General features: G+C 44.2%; 1 protein-coding gene across 1 annotated transcript in view; it reads right to left on the reverse strand.

Annotated features, from left to right (window-relative positions):
• CEP85L (centrosomal protein 85 like) overlaps positions 1 to 15,696 on the reverse strand; it is a 108,633-nt gene that overhangs the window by 59,478 nt on the left and 33,459 nt on the right. The window contains exon 3 of the mRNA XM_032185744.1: positions 3,224 to 3,993. Coding sequence (XP_032041635.1) covers positions 3,224 to 3,993 — 770 coding nt within the window. The remainder of the gene's footprint in view (positions 1 to 3,223; positions 3,994 to 15,696) is intronic.

Consider the following 15,696-nt stretch of genomic DNA (forward strand, 5'->3'; position numbering starts at 1 on the left):
CTGAAAGACTAAAAGATCAGCTGTACATTGAAAGTAATGACATTTATGGTGAAATTTATGGTGAAATAGAAATTCTGCGTGGAAGTTTTTTTGTTTGTTTGTTTGTTTTTCTGAAGTGCCATTAAAATCTGTTCCTTGGAAGTGTGTAGGAGAATGGGAGAATGCTCATCTTCGAAATGTTTGCATTGAACAGTGCACATGGCCTGGAGAGAAGAGCTTTCTTACATAACTCTGTCATGTTTGGCAACAAGCACAGACCAGATCCTTCTTGAAGATTTCCTCCAGAAACCCGCACACGTCACACCACAGATTAACAATGCGCCCTCCCTGAGGTTTGCAGATCTACACCATCTCTTCTACTGCTGTAAATCACAGCCTGCCTTGAAGGAGGATCTCAGGAGAGTAAATGCTTTACATATGGTTTACAACTGGAACGGGAATGGCACATGAGAGGCTTTCTAATTCGGGGAGCAAAGCCTGATAGGAAACCAACAGGTAGATGGTGGGTTCAGCCACATCCAGCCTCTAAAGGAAGTGAAGAGTTGTTTTAATTCTGACAGTCAGTGATCCTGGAACAGCTTTTAAGGGCTGTAATACATTTTGAATTTAAGCTCATCGTAAAAGAAATCTTATTTTCTAACATAAACTCTAATTCAGAATTTAGCAGGGTAGAAGGTCTCCACTTGTCTGTTATGAGCATAATAATAAAACTGCCTACAAACAGATTTTTTTTTAAGCCCAGTAGCTACTCCTGAGTGATCAGTCCTCAAAATGAACTCAGGAGTTAGCTGTAGGCTGTCCTTACTTTCTTAGTGCCAGCTGTTCTCTACACTCCCTACCTCTACCAGCCTACATAAAAGACACACAGAGCTGCTCAACGTTCATCGTTTAAAGCAAAGTTCATTTTGTTTTCTGTTCGTGGCAATGACAGTTTTAAAGCAGGATTACGATAAATGCCTTTTTTTTCAGTCCTCTAAAAAACACATTTCCATCAGCATACATGCTTACCTACGAACAGTGAAATACCACAAATATTACCCACTAACAGGAAAAGAAAAACAGAAGAATTTTATTAAGGGTTTTGTGGTGCTATTTTAATTCATCAGCTTCCTCTGGGGGGGTAAAAAAAAAAAAAAAAAAAAACTCTTATGCCTTCTGTTCTCGCTCTTTCCTAGGTATATATTTCACTTAGGATGGTAAGTTTATTTATTTTCTCAGAAATAATACCATCTCGGTTCCCAGGTGTGCACAGACTGCATAGTTTTGAAAAGAAAATTACTAAATACTACAAAATACCTTTGGAAACTTATTATAATTATGATGAGGTATCTTTAAAAATAATAATAATATTGTGTCAAAACAACATTCTCCTTTCCTCACCTCTTCTGTCCTCCCTCCTGGTTAGGGCTGTAAGCTCCAGGCAGAAAGGTGGCAGGTAGCAGCAGAGGACACGTGGAGGAGCCCAAAGGCTCCAGCTCTTGCCCACGCTTTATTTTTCTGTTTCGTGGGGTCCTACTGACAACCCCATCCTCTCCCCTGAGGGAATCTGACCGGCCACGTTTCAAGGCCCATCACCACAACCCCAAACCATCCCAGCAAAGTGCGTGTCAGAGCCACAGAGCTCCTCCCTGCCCATCAGTACCATCCTGCTCCCTGTGCTCCCCCCTTGCAACTGGGAGAGGGAAAAGTGGAGAAAAGCTTCAAGGAGCTTTAAGGTCAGCTTTAAGGGCTGACCAGGAGCTGACAGCCCAGCTGAGGACGCAAGGATCCTGTCTGGATCCCGTGACACAGACTGATCCGCATACAAAATCCGGATATGAAAGTAACAGGAGCAAGACAAACGCTTTTAGGTGAAACTTCAACCTGAAGCGTTACAAGCTCAAAACCCTGCCAAGCTGCCGCACCGTTTCATGAAAGCAGCCCAAAAGATAAATGATGTTCGTGCTCCCCCTATTGGCTCTGCCCTCAGAGCACGGCTCAGCATCAATTCCTGTGTGCCTTTTAACTGTGTAGAGAGTTTTGCAGTCATAACCACAATGATATATACATGTTATACGCATACAGGACTTCATCTGTTCCAAACATGCAGCTCTGCCTGCATACAAAAAGGAAACGCTGTATTTCGGCACTGCTGGAGTGACGAAGCACCTGTAAGACGAACCTGGAACAATGTCATTTTGTCAGAGGAACCCCTAAGAATTAATATAAATTACCTTCAACTTTTTAAGTTAATAATAATCCAGGTCATCATTAAGAGCACAACTGAGCCCTGAGAACCTCTGAATTTGTCAGTCTTTCCTCCAATGCAGAGGAAGAAACAAAATTTGAGTGCAACTGTTTGAAAATGGCCTAATATATCTGCAGACTGGAGGAAACAAGCATTTTCACACACAGTTAAGTTACCCCCACTCAGACAATATCCTTTCAGGAAACATTATCTATTCTAATCTGTTTGGGATTTTTATGGCAAGACAACTTTACCAACGTAAGTAAACTTGAACATTTATATTGCAAATGTTGACGTACTTCACGAGCTATCTTTTCCCATTAGGTGAAGAGGTAAAAACAAAGATTGTGAATCATGTTAGAAAGTTGTATCTGCCTCTTGAAAATCACATGCTCGATGTTTTCCATATAAAAAGTCCTCAAATACGACACATAAGAAACTATGTATTATTTAAATAAACCAGATTAGAGCCAATAATAATAGTCCGCTAATTAGTTAAAAAAAGCAGTAATATCAAGCAGAATTCAGTTTTTAAGTCCTGGGCATAGTGATACTGAGTATTTGTTCTTGTGGTATGCAGATATCAGTCTTACTTCTACGTGTGCAGATGCAGCCTCTGCAAACCAATTCAGATCAAAATAGACATTCACACTTTCCCCGCTATGCTGCAACCAAAAGCTCTCTTTAAGAGCTATTAAAAATATCATTTGATAAACCTCTTACTGCATCCAGACTGAGAATGAGATGCTAGTCTCATGTGGACAGGCACGTCGAATTAAACGAAACTGTAAACAGATGTTGGAATAAAATTACTGGCAGCCAAATAACACTGAGAAAAGAGCAGCAGCAACCCCATCCGAAGTTTAAAACAACCACCACCACCTGGGTAGGGGGACTTGTTCCCTCTCCTGTTTTATTGACAACAGCCCGACTCTGCTCCTCAGCTGCGGCGCCTGATGCCACACGATGGCAGCAGACACCAAGCTTTGGCCTTACCTGCACAGGCTGTTCGCCCCCTGGCCTCAAATCCTCCAGCGGCTGCACATGCCACGCAGCCAGCCCGTAGGGCTCCTCGGCAGCCCTGCAGTCCAGGGGGTTTGCCCGCAGCTGCTCTTTCAGCCACATCTGAGTCCTGACGGCCGGCTGGATGGGGGCTCCGCTCACAGCCTGCTGCCCCAGGGTGGCGTATCTCTGCCCGAAAGCTTCACAGCCGGCAGCCACGGGCTGGCTCTCGGGTAAGGCACTGTAGGCGGTCAAGTCTAAGGCATGTCTCCTGCTCGAGGAATCTGAAACGAAGTCGTCTTTGCTGCACGTTTCAAATTTGTATTTGCAGTCCAGCAGAGAAGAGCGCTTTTTCCCCAGCTCCTTGTCCTCGATTTGTAAGAGCTCCATGCTATCATGCAAACAATTCGGCCCATTTGTCCTTAATTGCGGTGACACGGCTTTGTCGCTGCTAGTCCTGGAGTCCACTGAGTGACTGCTACCGTCCTGGCTGAAGGCGTTTGGTGAGCTGAGCTTGGACAAGGAGGACCATTTCCTTACCGGTCTTGCACCCTTCATGTCAAGAGAATTGTCCAGGACATTGGGATTTCTGCCTCCTCCCGACCGGACAAAGCTTGTACTCCATTTGGAGCCGTCGGATGTGAAAGCTTCCCTGTGTTTGGAAAGTGAAGAGCTGGCATTAGACGGCATCACATGGGCAGTGGGAATGGAAACCAGTGATCGGCTGGGCTTAAACGAGGACGTACCACTTGACGTTGAATGATCTGGGGAGAAAGATTTCGGCACGTCAGTACAATACAAAACTCATACTAACATCAGCACCGAGATAGCAAGACATCAAAATCCAGGTGACATGAAAACATAAAAGGAAATGGGTTTGTGGACAAAAAAGGGCCTTCTGAACCATTCTAGATCATGACAATGGAAACCTATGAATACGAGAGCTAATCTACTTTTTCCAGGTGCTGTCATTACAAAAAGAGAGCTGTACTATGGGGATAGCTCCAGACACAGCTACCAGGCTGTGGGCAGCAGGAAGCTGCAGGTAGGATTTCTCCCCCTCCCCACACAGCCGTAAGTAGCTTTTATGCCACAAATGGTACGGGTATCCCAGCTCAGGAGCCCCGGGTCTGGCTCCTCTTCCATTGCCCCTCTTCTCCTTCTTTGAGGAGAAACAACTCACGAAATGCACTTTGCAAAATGGAAGTGCTGGAGGCAAGCCAGCTTAGTGACAGCCTCTCAGACAGCACTATTCATCCCTTTTGGATTTTGCTTTTTTCAAATTACATTTCCCCAGGTGATTGGCTTTAAAAAAAATCTGCAAAAAATTGAGTCCTTTCAGATGTTGTTATTTACAGGCCCATACAACATACCATAATTGATGCAATCTATCCCAAGCCGAAATACCAAGGACAGAGGAATCAGTGAGGTGATATTGAGGAGGGGACAGAAGAGCAAAGCTGAGCAAGGCACAGGGGAGGTCACTGAGGACTGCCCGAGGCCTCCCACAGCCCCAGCACCACGCGCTCAGCATCACCTCGGGCTGTGGGCAACCAGAAATAGGCACCTAATCCGCTCAGAGAGGATCAGCTCCCACCGGGTCACAGGGCTGGACCTCGACCAAGCTCTTGTCGCTCATTAGGTTTAGAGCAGACCCAGAGAACAAATGTGCTCTGATTACGTGATCCTTTGGGGGTCCTTTTTGACCCAGAGCAAGACAGATATGCTCTAGTTATTTCTCTCAGCCTAACCTAGGCAGAACTTACTTCTTTAGGACCTGCCAGCTGGTATAAGGGTAGTGTAATTAAAAAAGAAGAAAAAAACACCAACCAATCGCTCTAGAAGTACAGCTAGCACACTCGGTTTGATGGCTACAGCAGGTTAGTGTGATTTGGTGGAGGCCACAACACATTACTAGCTAATTGGGCACACTTTCTGAGGATATACTTGATGCACCAAACCACACCACAGACAGGAACAGGGAACAAGCTTCCAATGGTGCGACAGATTTCAGGAAGGGCAGTGCTTCTTTTTCTGTGCTATAAAATCAAGTTATCCTTACCCCCAGCTCGCCTGCTCCTCCCTGTTTGGGACCAGACTTCCCCACTTGCAGCACAACACAAAATAACACAGCCACACTCCTCATCCCACAAAAACCCCACAGCATAATAAGCAGCTCCTTCTCTCAGCTCTGCCTTCCTGCCCTCTCTTGGGCACCAGCAGGCACTCGCACTATTCACAAGTGGCAAATTGTATTTGGAGTAGAGCAAGGAAAAACGGAAGTCCCAAGCTAGGCCTAAACTTCTTTTCCTCACTTCTGATTAACTCTTCAAGCGGCCCTAAGCTTGGCATACACCATCTGATAGATCCAGATAGATCTGATAATTTGTTTCAAATTGAAACACGGCAAATCTGGCTTCAAGTTGCCCTAATTAGTCTTCCCATTAGCGCTCACTGAAACATATGAGAAGATTCACACTTCTTCTCAGAGCATATTGCTTCAGTCTGCCTCGGCTGCAGGCTCAGCTGGAAAGAGAGCCAGTCTGCTCCCTGAAATACCTCCCCGCAGCACAAAGGGCATGAAATTCGGAAATTACGCTGGAAATGAGAGAACCCAAAAGCAGGGTGAAGCTTAGAAGGTAACCGGGAATAAATGGCTGCGGTTGGAAGGCACCTCTGGAGGTCATCTGGGCAGCCTGTGCCAGCGCTGGGTTATCCTGACAGAGGGACGTAACGGGAACAAGAAGCTCCACCTGGCCGAACCCTGCCAAAGAGGACTTCATGCAAACAGTCACGCATAAGCAAATGCCTAAAGTTCAGAATAAACCAGTGCTCTCTTCTCAGCATGACTTAAACAGCTTTCATCTCACTGAGACGGGCTTTATTTGAAGGCTGCAAACACTCTTAAACATGACCCGTACATCTCTAGAGTCTGTCAGTGTTTAACATTCTTTTCATTAAAGAAAACTTTTGGATATAGGAGAAAAAAATAGAGCAAATTTCTACAGGTTTTCCTCTGAACAGCATCAGGATTACATGTCAAATCTTGCTTTTCAATTATCCCGATCTCTTCTTTTCTTTTGCCCACCACAAAGCTCCCTAGAGCACCTACCAAACTGGCATCACATTGGAACAGCTGTTAAAATGCTTCCCAGAACACAGAAATGAGAGATTTAGGAAAAAACTTGTTTTTAAAACATGTTACAAGATTTCTATCGCATAACAGCAGAAGACGGAATAAAAAGAACGAAGAGCATTTCATATGGCCTCACTACTACCTTGTGTTACACTTCTGACCTACATTATTACTGCATACCTGGCACAGAAAATGATGAACCGGACCTGATTTTGGTTTTACTACAAACCTGATCACAGAAATTTCATTTAAATGGGAGAGAGCACAGCAGGGACTTTCTTCTGCAGAAGGGGGAGAAGAAACCATCTGACACGGAGCTAATGAACTCCTCCTCCTTATTTACGTGTCCCTGTGCTGTTCTTAAATCCCTAGCGCCAACTGCGTTTACCAGAAGAAACCCCCTGAGGCCACTTCTCAGGCCTCACTCAGCTACTCACATCCTCATCTGTTACTCAGCTACTTCACATCCTCATCTGCTGCCCAGTGGCCGCTCCCAACGCACGAGAGGCCGGGAAGGCTCGCTGCAACCTGAACAACTTCTCTAGCTGCAAAATGAAATGAGTGCTTCAAGAAGCCCCATCCACAGCTCACACTTCTGTATCTAACAGTTTCTGTATCTAACAGTTTCTTCACTGCTCCCAAAATGTTACCAAACAGCAGAACGATGGGCTAGTACAACAGCCCAATACCAATCAAACCCCAAATGTTTATGATGCTTATGTTATGGGGATGCATGTGTACATAACACTGCTAAAAACAGAGACCTTCCCTGCGTGAATGACTTTGAAATGTGATATTTGCTATTTTATCCAGGCTATAATTAGAAAGCCCTGACCACGGAGAAAACGCCGGTATTAAAAACAGATGACCTTCTCTTCCTTCCCGCTCCCCCCCCCACAACACTGACACAGAGTACCCCAAACCAGCAAAATAAGCTGAATTATTCTCATTAATTGATCAGGAGACAACCGAGGGAAGCCGGACCACTGTTATACCCCTTGACTGGAATCTGAGCTCTTCCAGAGGAGCCTCCAGCTGTGCAGCCCAACCCCGCGGGCCCAGCCCACGGCTCCGAGCGGGCTGGCGCTCCTCACACCCTGCCAGCAGTGGCTGCTCCTGCCAGCCTGCTGCGGGACAGCTGCTTTCAGCCATGCCTGAAGCATCTCGGCTCTCTCAGGCGATGGTCAGAAAGCAAAGCCAAGGCTGCAGGATGAGGTGCCGCGACAGCAAGATGGATGCCGCACTGCGTTCCCCACCCACCTACTCACAAACGGGACTGCCTGGATGCAGCCTGTGGAGGTCATCAGGAGCCAACGGAGGGATCCCAAAACCAACAGGCAGGTGGCCAGCCCTAACCAAAAGCGCTGTGGAGACCAACTCATCGCACTCTGCGAGCCAAAGTGTGCAGGAACCAGTCACAGGACGGTTTGGTTTGCTTGGTTGGTTGGCTTTGGGTTGTTTCTTTTTTATTTTCCTGTGTAGAAATCCTCATGGCTGTCCTCACAAGCTCCACTCCTGTTTTGACATAGTAAACTTGAAATAGGAGCTGAATGAATGGAGGAAGTCTCTGAAAACAAACCTCTTCCAAAGCATAAACAAACATGAGTAGGCTTCACAGAAAAGCAGATCAGAAACGGAAACACTGCAGGCTGGGGAGCGCTGCTCCGACCTGGAACAGCTCTGTGTGGAGAGTGAAACCCTCACAGATAAACAAATAACATTTAGGAATTAGTGCTGTGTTTGAACAGCAAGAAACTAAATCAAAAGAATAAAGAAAAAACGTACTACTGGCAAAATATTCTTTGAAGGATCTATTAAAATGCTAGTATTTTAAATTAGTATTACTGTAATACCAAATAGTATTTTAGTATTTAGCATACTAAAATACTGTCAGTAAACCAAGTTGCCTGTGTCACAGTCATGCCTTCAAAGCAAAAGCAGTCCAGAGCAAAAGGAGTTCAGAGGCAAGTTCACGCAATGATTTTTTTTTTTTACATATTTGAAAAAAAAAAACGCAAATTTGCTGGCTTCCAGCATCACCAGTTACTGTACTGGGATAACGCTTCTGTCTTACAGAAGTGCATTGCAAACTCAGGGCCAGTTCTTCTACTCTGAATAAGCCAATTCCTGTATTATTTTCTGTAATCCACTGTGTCACATACCAAAAAACGCAATTGCACCTAAAAAGTGCTAGAAAGCGTTAAAAGTTAAAGTAATTTAATATCTACACAGTTCACTAACAGAATGAACAGTACAAGCCTGAATACTACAAATACAAACTTAACAGGCTGCAGCTGAGACAGGATTTTCAAAAACTGAAGCAATTTTGTTGCTTTTATTATTTCCCTTCAAACAGCATCATCAAAGACGTGTGATGAAACACTAGCAAAGCCACTACCCTGAGCAAGTTATTGCAGAGAGAACTCAGAGGCCACCCTTACAGGCCTCCTACAACCTAGAGAAAACAAAAAAATCGTGCAAGAGGAGTTTAAAGCCTTTTCAGCAGAGAGCAGGAAGCAGCGCGGGCAGGAGCACAGAAGCTGTTCGCAGACGTACAAGGGCAGTACGCACACTTGCCCTCGGAAGGAAACAGAGAGGTAACACCAAGTTCCAGCAAACAGTAAAAAGCTTCTCTGACATCCTTACAATCAACGGGAATATTAACTACGTACGTAAAATACTTCAGCAGAAACTTTCCTAACATGTCCCACCTAACTCGTCATGGACTGGCCATTTGGTGTATCTTCACTACCCTCCTCCTCTTCAAATAAAGACTTACCTTGTTCCCATTTGCCACATCTCACTGTTTCCATAACCCCCTTGGCAAGCAGCAGGGAAGGTAAGATAGCGAGGATCCCACTGGGTGGGAGAAGCGAGGGTGACACTCTCACCTTTGACACGGTTTGAAAGCAGGCGAGCGGGAGACAAGGATGTTCCAACGTTAGTTAACGAAGCTGAACACAGTAACCGATTGTCCTGAGCAAACCGAAACTACACCTTGTCACTGAGCAGAAGAAAATTATTTACTTGTAATGAGAATTTTTTATTCACACTTCACTACTTCCATATACCAGGTAAGGCCTGTTTTCGGCATACCACAGAAAAGGTCACCCGGCCTCGTTCACATTTACATGCCTCTCCCCAGGTCACAGCATGGAAAAGGCACCGGCTCTGTAAAAGTTACTTCGCTTTTTACCCTAAAAGTACATTCAATTGTAGTAGTTAGGGTACTGAAATACTGTGTGAAGCCTGCTCTTTGACCAACAGGACAACGCAGACCCTCTCCAGCTTTGGTTTATTTGAAAAATGCTGTCCCATATGTGAGAAGTCACCCGTGTATACCACGGCAGGTTTCCACCTCACCTCCCGAGACGTAGTCCTGGCAAACCCTCAGCGAAGCTGTTAAGATTGCAGCAGCAAGGACAAGCAATTAAATGATACAACGGGCCACAGAGAACGACAGCATATTCATATAACCTCATTTCGGTACCACAAATCAGCCTCTGAGTTTCCAGTGGCCATTTCAAGAGCTAAATTCCCTAATTTCATCATTTTTGTCACTAGCTGACAGAGAGGCAACCTGAATACCTTCCCACAGACTTGCACATCGGTAATCAAACCAGAACCAGTGCCAAAAAGAAGCACAGGATGGAGAGTAGCCTTTTTTTTTTTGTTGTTTTTGGAAGGTCATACATTTAGGCTTAGTGGTTTTTAACTTAAGAGAGGCATGCACAGCAGAAACTGTTTATTTTCTCCTATGTCCTGTTGCAGTAAGGTTTGAGGTTAAAGTTCCCAAAGGAGTTAAAAGACACTTGGTAGAACAACCTGTCATCCAAACTGCCCCTCATTAAAAATTAATAAACATTCCCTTGCGGTATATGATTACTTGGTGTAAGACAACACCAGGTGAAACAATTGCCATCCTGCTTGTAAAATTGCCTAAGCCCTCTGTTGGCAATAATGAATCATCAGAGGTCTCAAATAATAAAAACTTTCAGTGCATTTCCTCAAATTAATCTTAACAAAAACTTGTTTGTGTTTTGTAGCGGTTGACTTCAGAGAGACCGTACCAAACCAATGCAACAGAAAGAATTTAGCAGGATAAAACAAAGGTAAACCTCACAAACAAATCAACAAAGGAAAGGCAAACAGATATGAGCTGTACAGGAAAAATCCCGGGATCTCCTATAGTAGGACGGAAGCTTTAACATGCCCTAGATACACACATGCAGAGGGGTCCACAACTCCAGCAGCCAGCCATCTTCAAACAAATGCATTACCTTTTTGAGCCAGATCTGGGTCAAAAAGCCCACCCACGTGATCCCTACATCCAGAAGATGATTTAACATTTGAATGTAAAGGAGAGAAGCACTGTACAGAAGTGTCGTGCTGCCACTCCAAAACCAAGTGAGGTATCACACCTGTGCTGCAAGGACAGCTTTAACAAAGGGCCGCATAAATCATAAAGCTGCAGGGGAAATGTGTTAGCCAGGAGATTATTCAGCAGAGAGAAAAAAATACAGCAGAGTCAATTACTGCAAGACTATTTGGGTTTCCTTGCTGCACTCAATTATTCTCACTGTCAGTGTCAAAGAAATGTGGAATTGCAGATCCACTGGAAGCATGTCATAAAAACAGGCAAATAAAATACCATGGTTTCTTTGTTTGTTTTTACTGAAATAGAAGAGATTTCACAGACTTATAGAGGTTAAAGGAAATGGAAGGTAAGCCCAAGAGCAAGTTTCACTCCACCCCAAGCACTAGAAACAAGGCATAAGTAACTTTTCATGGGTCCAAGTTTGCAATGGCAATCCAAAATGAAAACTGGGTTTCTGAATCAGATTTCTCTGCTAAGCTCATCTGCAAAGACGAAGGCTAACCTAGCCTACATAAAGACTTTTTAAATGAGAAAACGGAGCATGTTTAAATAAAAGTAAGCATTAAAAATGAACTTGTTTTTACCAGAAACACTACAAATTTCTTAATTTACGTGTTTTACTTCCCTGTCCCAAGGATACCATGCACCCACAGTCAAATATGACTGTGATGTCCACAGACACAACACAATAAAGGATGCTCTGAAGCTTCTGAACAATTGGTTTCAAAGTTAGCTCACTCAGCAAGGAGCATCTACCTCCCTGCATGAACAGACACCCCACCCCCAGTGCTTTCTCTCCATGTACCTCTCTGTCTACAAACTCCTCAGCATTCAGCTTTGGTGCTATTTCATAGCAGCATCAGCACAGTATCTGATAGAGAGCTGGGCTGCAGGATGCTGCTGTGGGAGTACATGCGAGTAACAGGCAACTGGCCACCACAAAATAGTACTGAACATTATATAAAAAAAATGTAATGTTCTATATGTGCTGAACAAAAGAGAAATATTCTACCCCATATCATCAAATCTTTCTTTTCCAGCAATCTGGAGCTATTTTTAAGCAATAGTTACATAACTAAGTAGAATGATTTTTAGATTAACAGGTTCTATTTTTTCCCCCAGTTAAGAGGATAAAGCCATGTTCCAGCACAGCCATCACGTAATCAGCAACTCCATTTTGCTGAAATGAAAGAATGACTGAAAACTTACACTGCCGCAGGGATTCTTTCTTCTTTTTTTTTCAACTTAAAGTCTAGATCTCAACTTGTTTTGCCTTTTTGTGAAGGCTGCCTATAGCTTCCAATTCCATTTTCCTCAACAATAAGCACTTAACAGTGAAGACATGCAGAAATCAAATACGCCCCTAGGAACCTTCATAAAAAGTAATGGTTAAAGGTAAAAAAGATAATACAGATGTCACAATGTATGTTTATTTCCCAGTCAGCCACATATCCACGCCACAAATGCCACTTCAATAGCCACCAGATACTGCCTTTGCTGGCATTATTTCTTCATCCCCACCTGGGGATGACTGTCCAAAAAAAACATAACCTGGCCCATCTGAACAAATCCATCCCTGCGTTCCAGAGAGGTAAAACCCCAGGTATTTTTCAGTAACATCCAGCAATGGGAACATGCCTACCACTCCACCTAACTGTACCAACAAAGTTGTACTTTCCGAAGCTCCAAAGGAAACTTATTTACAATATTGCACCTAACTTATTCCAGGTCCCATCTCCAACACCAGCACTCCCCCATCAGCCAACCTGATGCCTTTCAGCACCAAAACCACCTCAGCTAAGGTACGAAGAGAAGGGAGATGCACGTGCGATGAACAGGCAGGACTCCTCCCTCTAGCTCAATGGCCCAGAGCCAGGCTGAGGGTTCCCACAAACCACAGTAATTCCAAGCAGTTCAAACTGTTGCTCCTGACCACAGTGTTTAGCATGCCCTTATGTGTTATTCCTAAGTACAACCAGGAACAGAGTCTACAACTTAACGTAAACTCTATTTAGGACTTTCAACTTCCAAGGAGACGAGTTCCTGGCAATGTTTTCGAGATTATTTGTTAGTGTAAATTTAATCTGTGTTCTTACTAAAATGGTCTTTGCCTTGAGAATATCATATTCGGGTTGGTCTGGTACCCATCGGGCTCACCGGTAAGCAGCAGCCCCATTCTCTGTACTCAGAGGCCACTGAGAACAGCTCTGTCCAACAGGAGCAGCAGCTTTCAGCTTTACGCCAGGCTGTGCAGGTGTGGAAAAGGAGACGTACCTTCATCTTCAGTATCTCCCAGCCTCATAGTCAGCACCATTTCCTCTACTACTCTCCCCCACTTCAGCCCTACACGCAGTAGCCATGCTCCCAGCTTACCGCTGTGCGCTCCCTTTGGGCCCTGAGCCCCAGCTCCTCACGGGTGACCCTTCCACACACCACACAGGCGCCTCCATGACACACATGCAGGTGCCCGAGCTTTAAAGCCGATGGAAGAAGACATCCTCCCTGAGGCAGAAGCAGGTGCTAGGCACTGCCCCTGCTCTGCCTGGTGTGATATATCCCAGTCCATCGCCCCCTCCTCCCCGCCACAGGCACGGGTCAGGCCGGGCCTCATCACACAGCCCTCCCACCGCCGCGTGCATGTCCCACACGCAATTTACTTCACGTGGTTTGGGAGCGCCCTCATTGAGCAGTAATCCCTTCCAAGGGCCAGAAATCATCCCCAGGAATCCCAAAAATTCCCCCATTGCCTCCAGGATACTTTAACTCTCTGGGAAAGTCTCTCCCCTTCTGATGCTGGTCCCCGAGCGGTGATGGAGTAGCACGTTCATAGTGACTGGATGGGACATGGACCCAGCAGTCTCAGTCTACGTAATTATTTACCAAATTCGGGGAAAAAGCAAGATATTAAAGAAAATAAGATCATAAAATAAATACACAAAAGAGCAGAATGTGACATCGAACTAGCTCTTTATTCACACAGGATTAACCATAAATTGGATTTAAGCCTAACTCTACATCCTAAAGATGAATTCACATTTTATGCTTCAGAAAACGAAGCATCGTTGTCCTCATTCCCCGTATGGAGAACTGGATGCCGAGCATTACAACTCGCCTGACATCTCTCAGTAAAACTGAGCTGTTTCCACCCACTGCTCCCTACGCTCCCCCGGCGTACTGCACGCTCTCCCAGCGCAGCGAGTCCAAGCGGAACCGAAGGAAGGAACTGGAGGGTGGGGGCAAAACCCAGGCACCAGCAGTCCTCAGCATTACCTTACTGCAACGAAAAGCTTGACATTGCCAAGAGAATTTGACACTCCTGCTACTAACAGAAATATTTCTGAAAATGACAGCGGCAAGAAGACATGGAAAAGCCACTGAAATCTACCTTACAAAACAGATTAAAATCTAATAAACGGATGTGGAATAAGCTCAATGTTCTTGCACCTTTCTTTCATGAAATACCTGGCTTTCACCATTTTGACTCTAGCTTTTAATTATTTTTTTTCTTTTGTGAAGCCATGATTCTGGGACTGGCAATAACTGAACACTGTTCCATTTCTAATTTCCCTACAACATAAAGCGAAGAAGAGGGATTCACGTTTCTGTAATGCCCATTAACAGCCCCACATCCAAGACCCCCACCTTCCCCACACGTGCTCTGAAGACTTAATTTGGCTTTTCTTAGAGGACAGTTGACAGTTTGAGCAAATGTGAGTAATACACTGACAAAATTAGCTGCGTTAATTCAGAGGCTATATTTAGAACTAAATCTTACACTCTTAGGAGGATTTCTGCACTGTAAAAGACGAGCCTCCTCTCCAGAGAGAGACTATACTTCCTTCTTTATGTCTACCATCAAAGAAGTCACAAAATACAATTTTAGAGGCAAGAGGAAAAAAATCACCTCATAAGTGTTGCCATCTGAATACTGCTGCTCTGAATTTTTCCTGTACGCGTATCTTCATGCTTACCAGCTCTTTTTCACCTGCTAGCAGCCTGCCTGCAAAGCAATGGTAGTTATGTAACAGTGGTTACCTACAAGCCATCTGGACCTGTAAGTCACTTTTTTTGGAAATATTCTGGAAATTGAGAGCCATTTGTGTTCTTTGGAAGGAAAAAGACCAGCTGAAAGATCTGCTTTTAATTATAAACAGATACCAAATTAGGAGAGAACTATGTAATACCCAGTACAGTCTTTTATCCTGGCTTTTCCTGAACAGAATACTTAGTTTTGCAATCATTTCTAAAATAAATAAATAAATAGATGAACTAAACTAAAAAATAAAGAAAAACTAACAGCAATTTATTATTTCCCCATTCTTTCACTGGCAATTCAAATAAAACAAAGACAAAAAATGTCGCTTTTAAATTGCTTTCTTTTCCTCGCTGCCTACACTGAGGAGAGGATGGAGTTGACTGCCCTGACATGTTTCAGAAAATATAACACACACTAATTAAATGAAAGTGACAAATCCAGCTAAACCACAAGGGTAAGAAAGAGTACATCATTAAATACGATAAGAGTTTTAAAATAATGTATCTCATCCTGAAAGATCAGAAGTTCTTTTGCCAACTTGTATACATGTCAGGCACCATTTGGTCCACCAAATCCATCTTCCCTGGTATGAAACACAACACTTGCTCCACATGCCATAAACACTCTCACGTTAAAAGACCTGGTCCCCTGCAGAGAAGAGAACTGTAACCAAACTCCAGCTTGTATTTCTGAGATGTTTCTACAGTCATTCAAGATGAGAAAATGCTAAAACATTCAAAACAAAGAGAAGACAACAAACAGACACAAACTTTTCCTTCCTCAGAGAAGTTTTAGAGTGATGGTGATCGAATCCCAAAAATCAGTTTGTCATGGCAAGTCCTGCCAGGATGGATGACCCAGCACCTGAATGGGATGCTGGTTCGATGCCAGCAATCCTCCCCACCCACCCGCTGCAT

The sequence above is a fragment of the Aythya fuligula genome, chromosome 3 (genome assembly GCF_009819795.1).
Source record: "Aythya fuligula isolate bAytFul2 chromosome 3, bAytFul2.pri, whole genome shotgun sequence".
Taxonomy (NCBI): Eukaryota; Metazoa; Chordata; class Aves; order Anseriformes; family Anatidae; genus Aythya; species Aythya fuligula.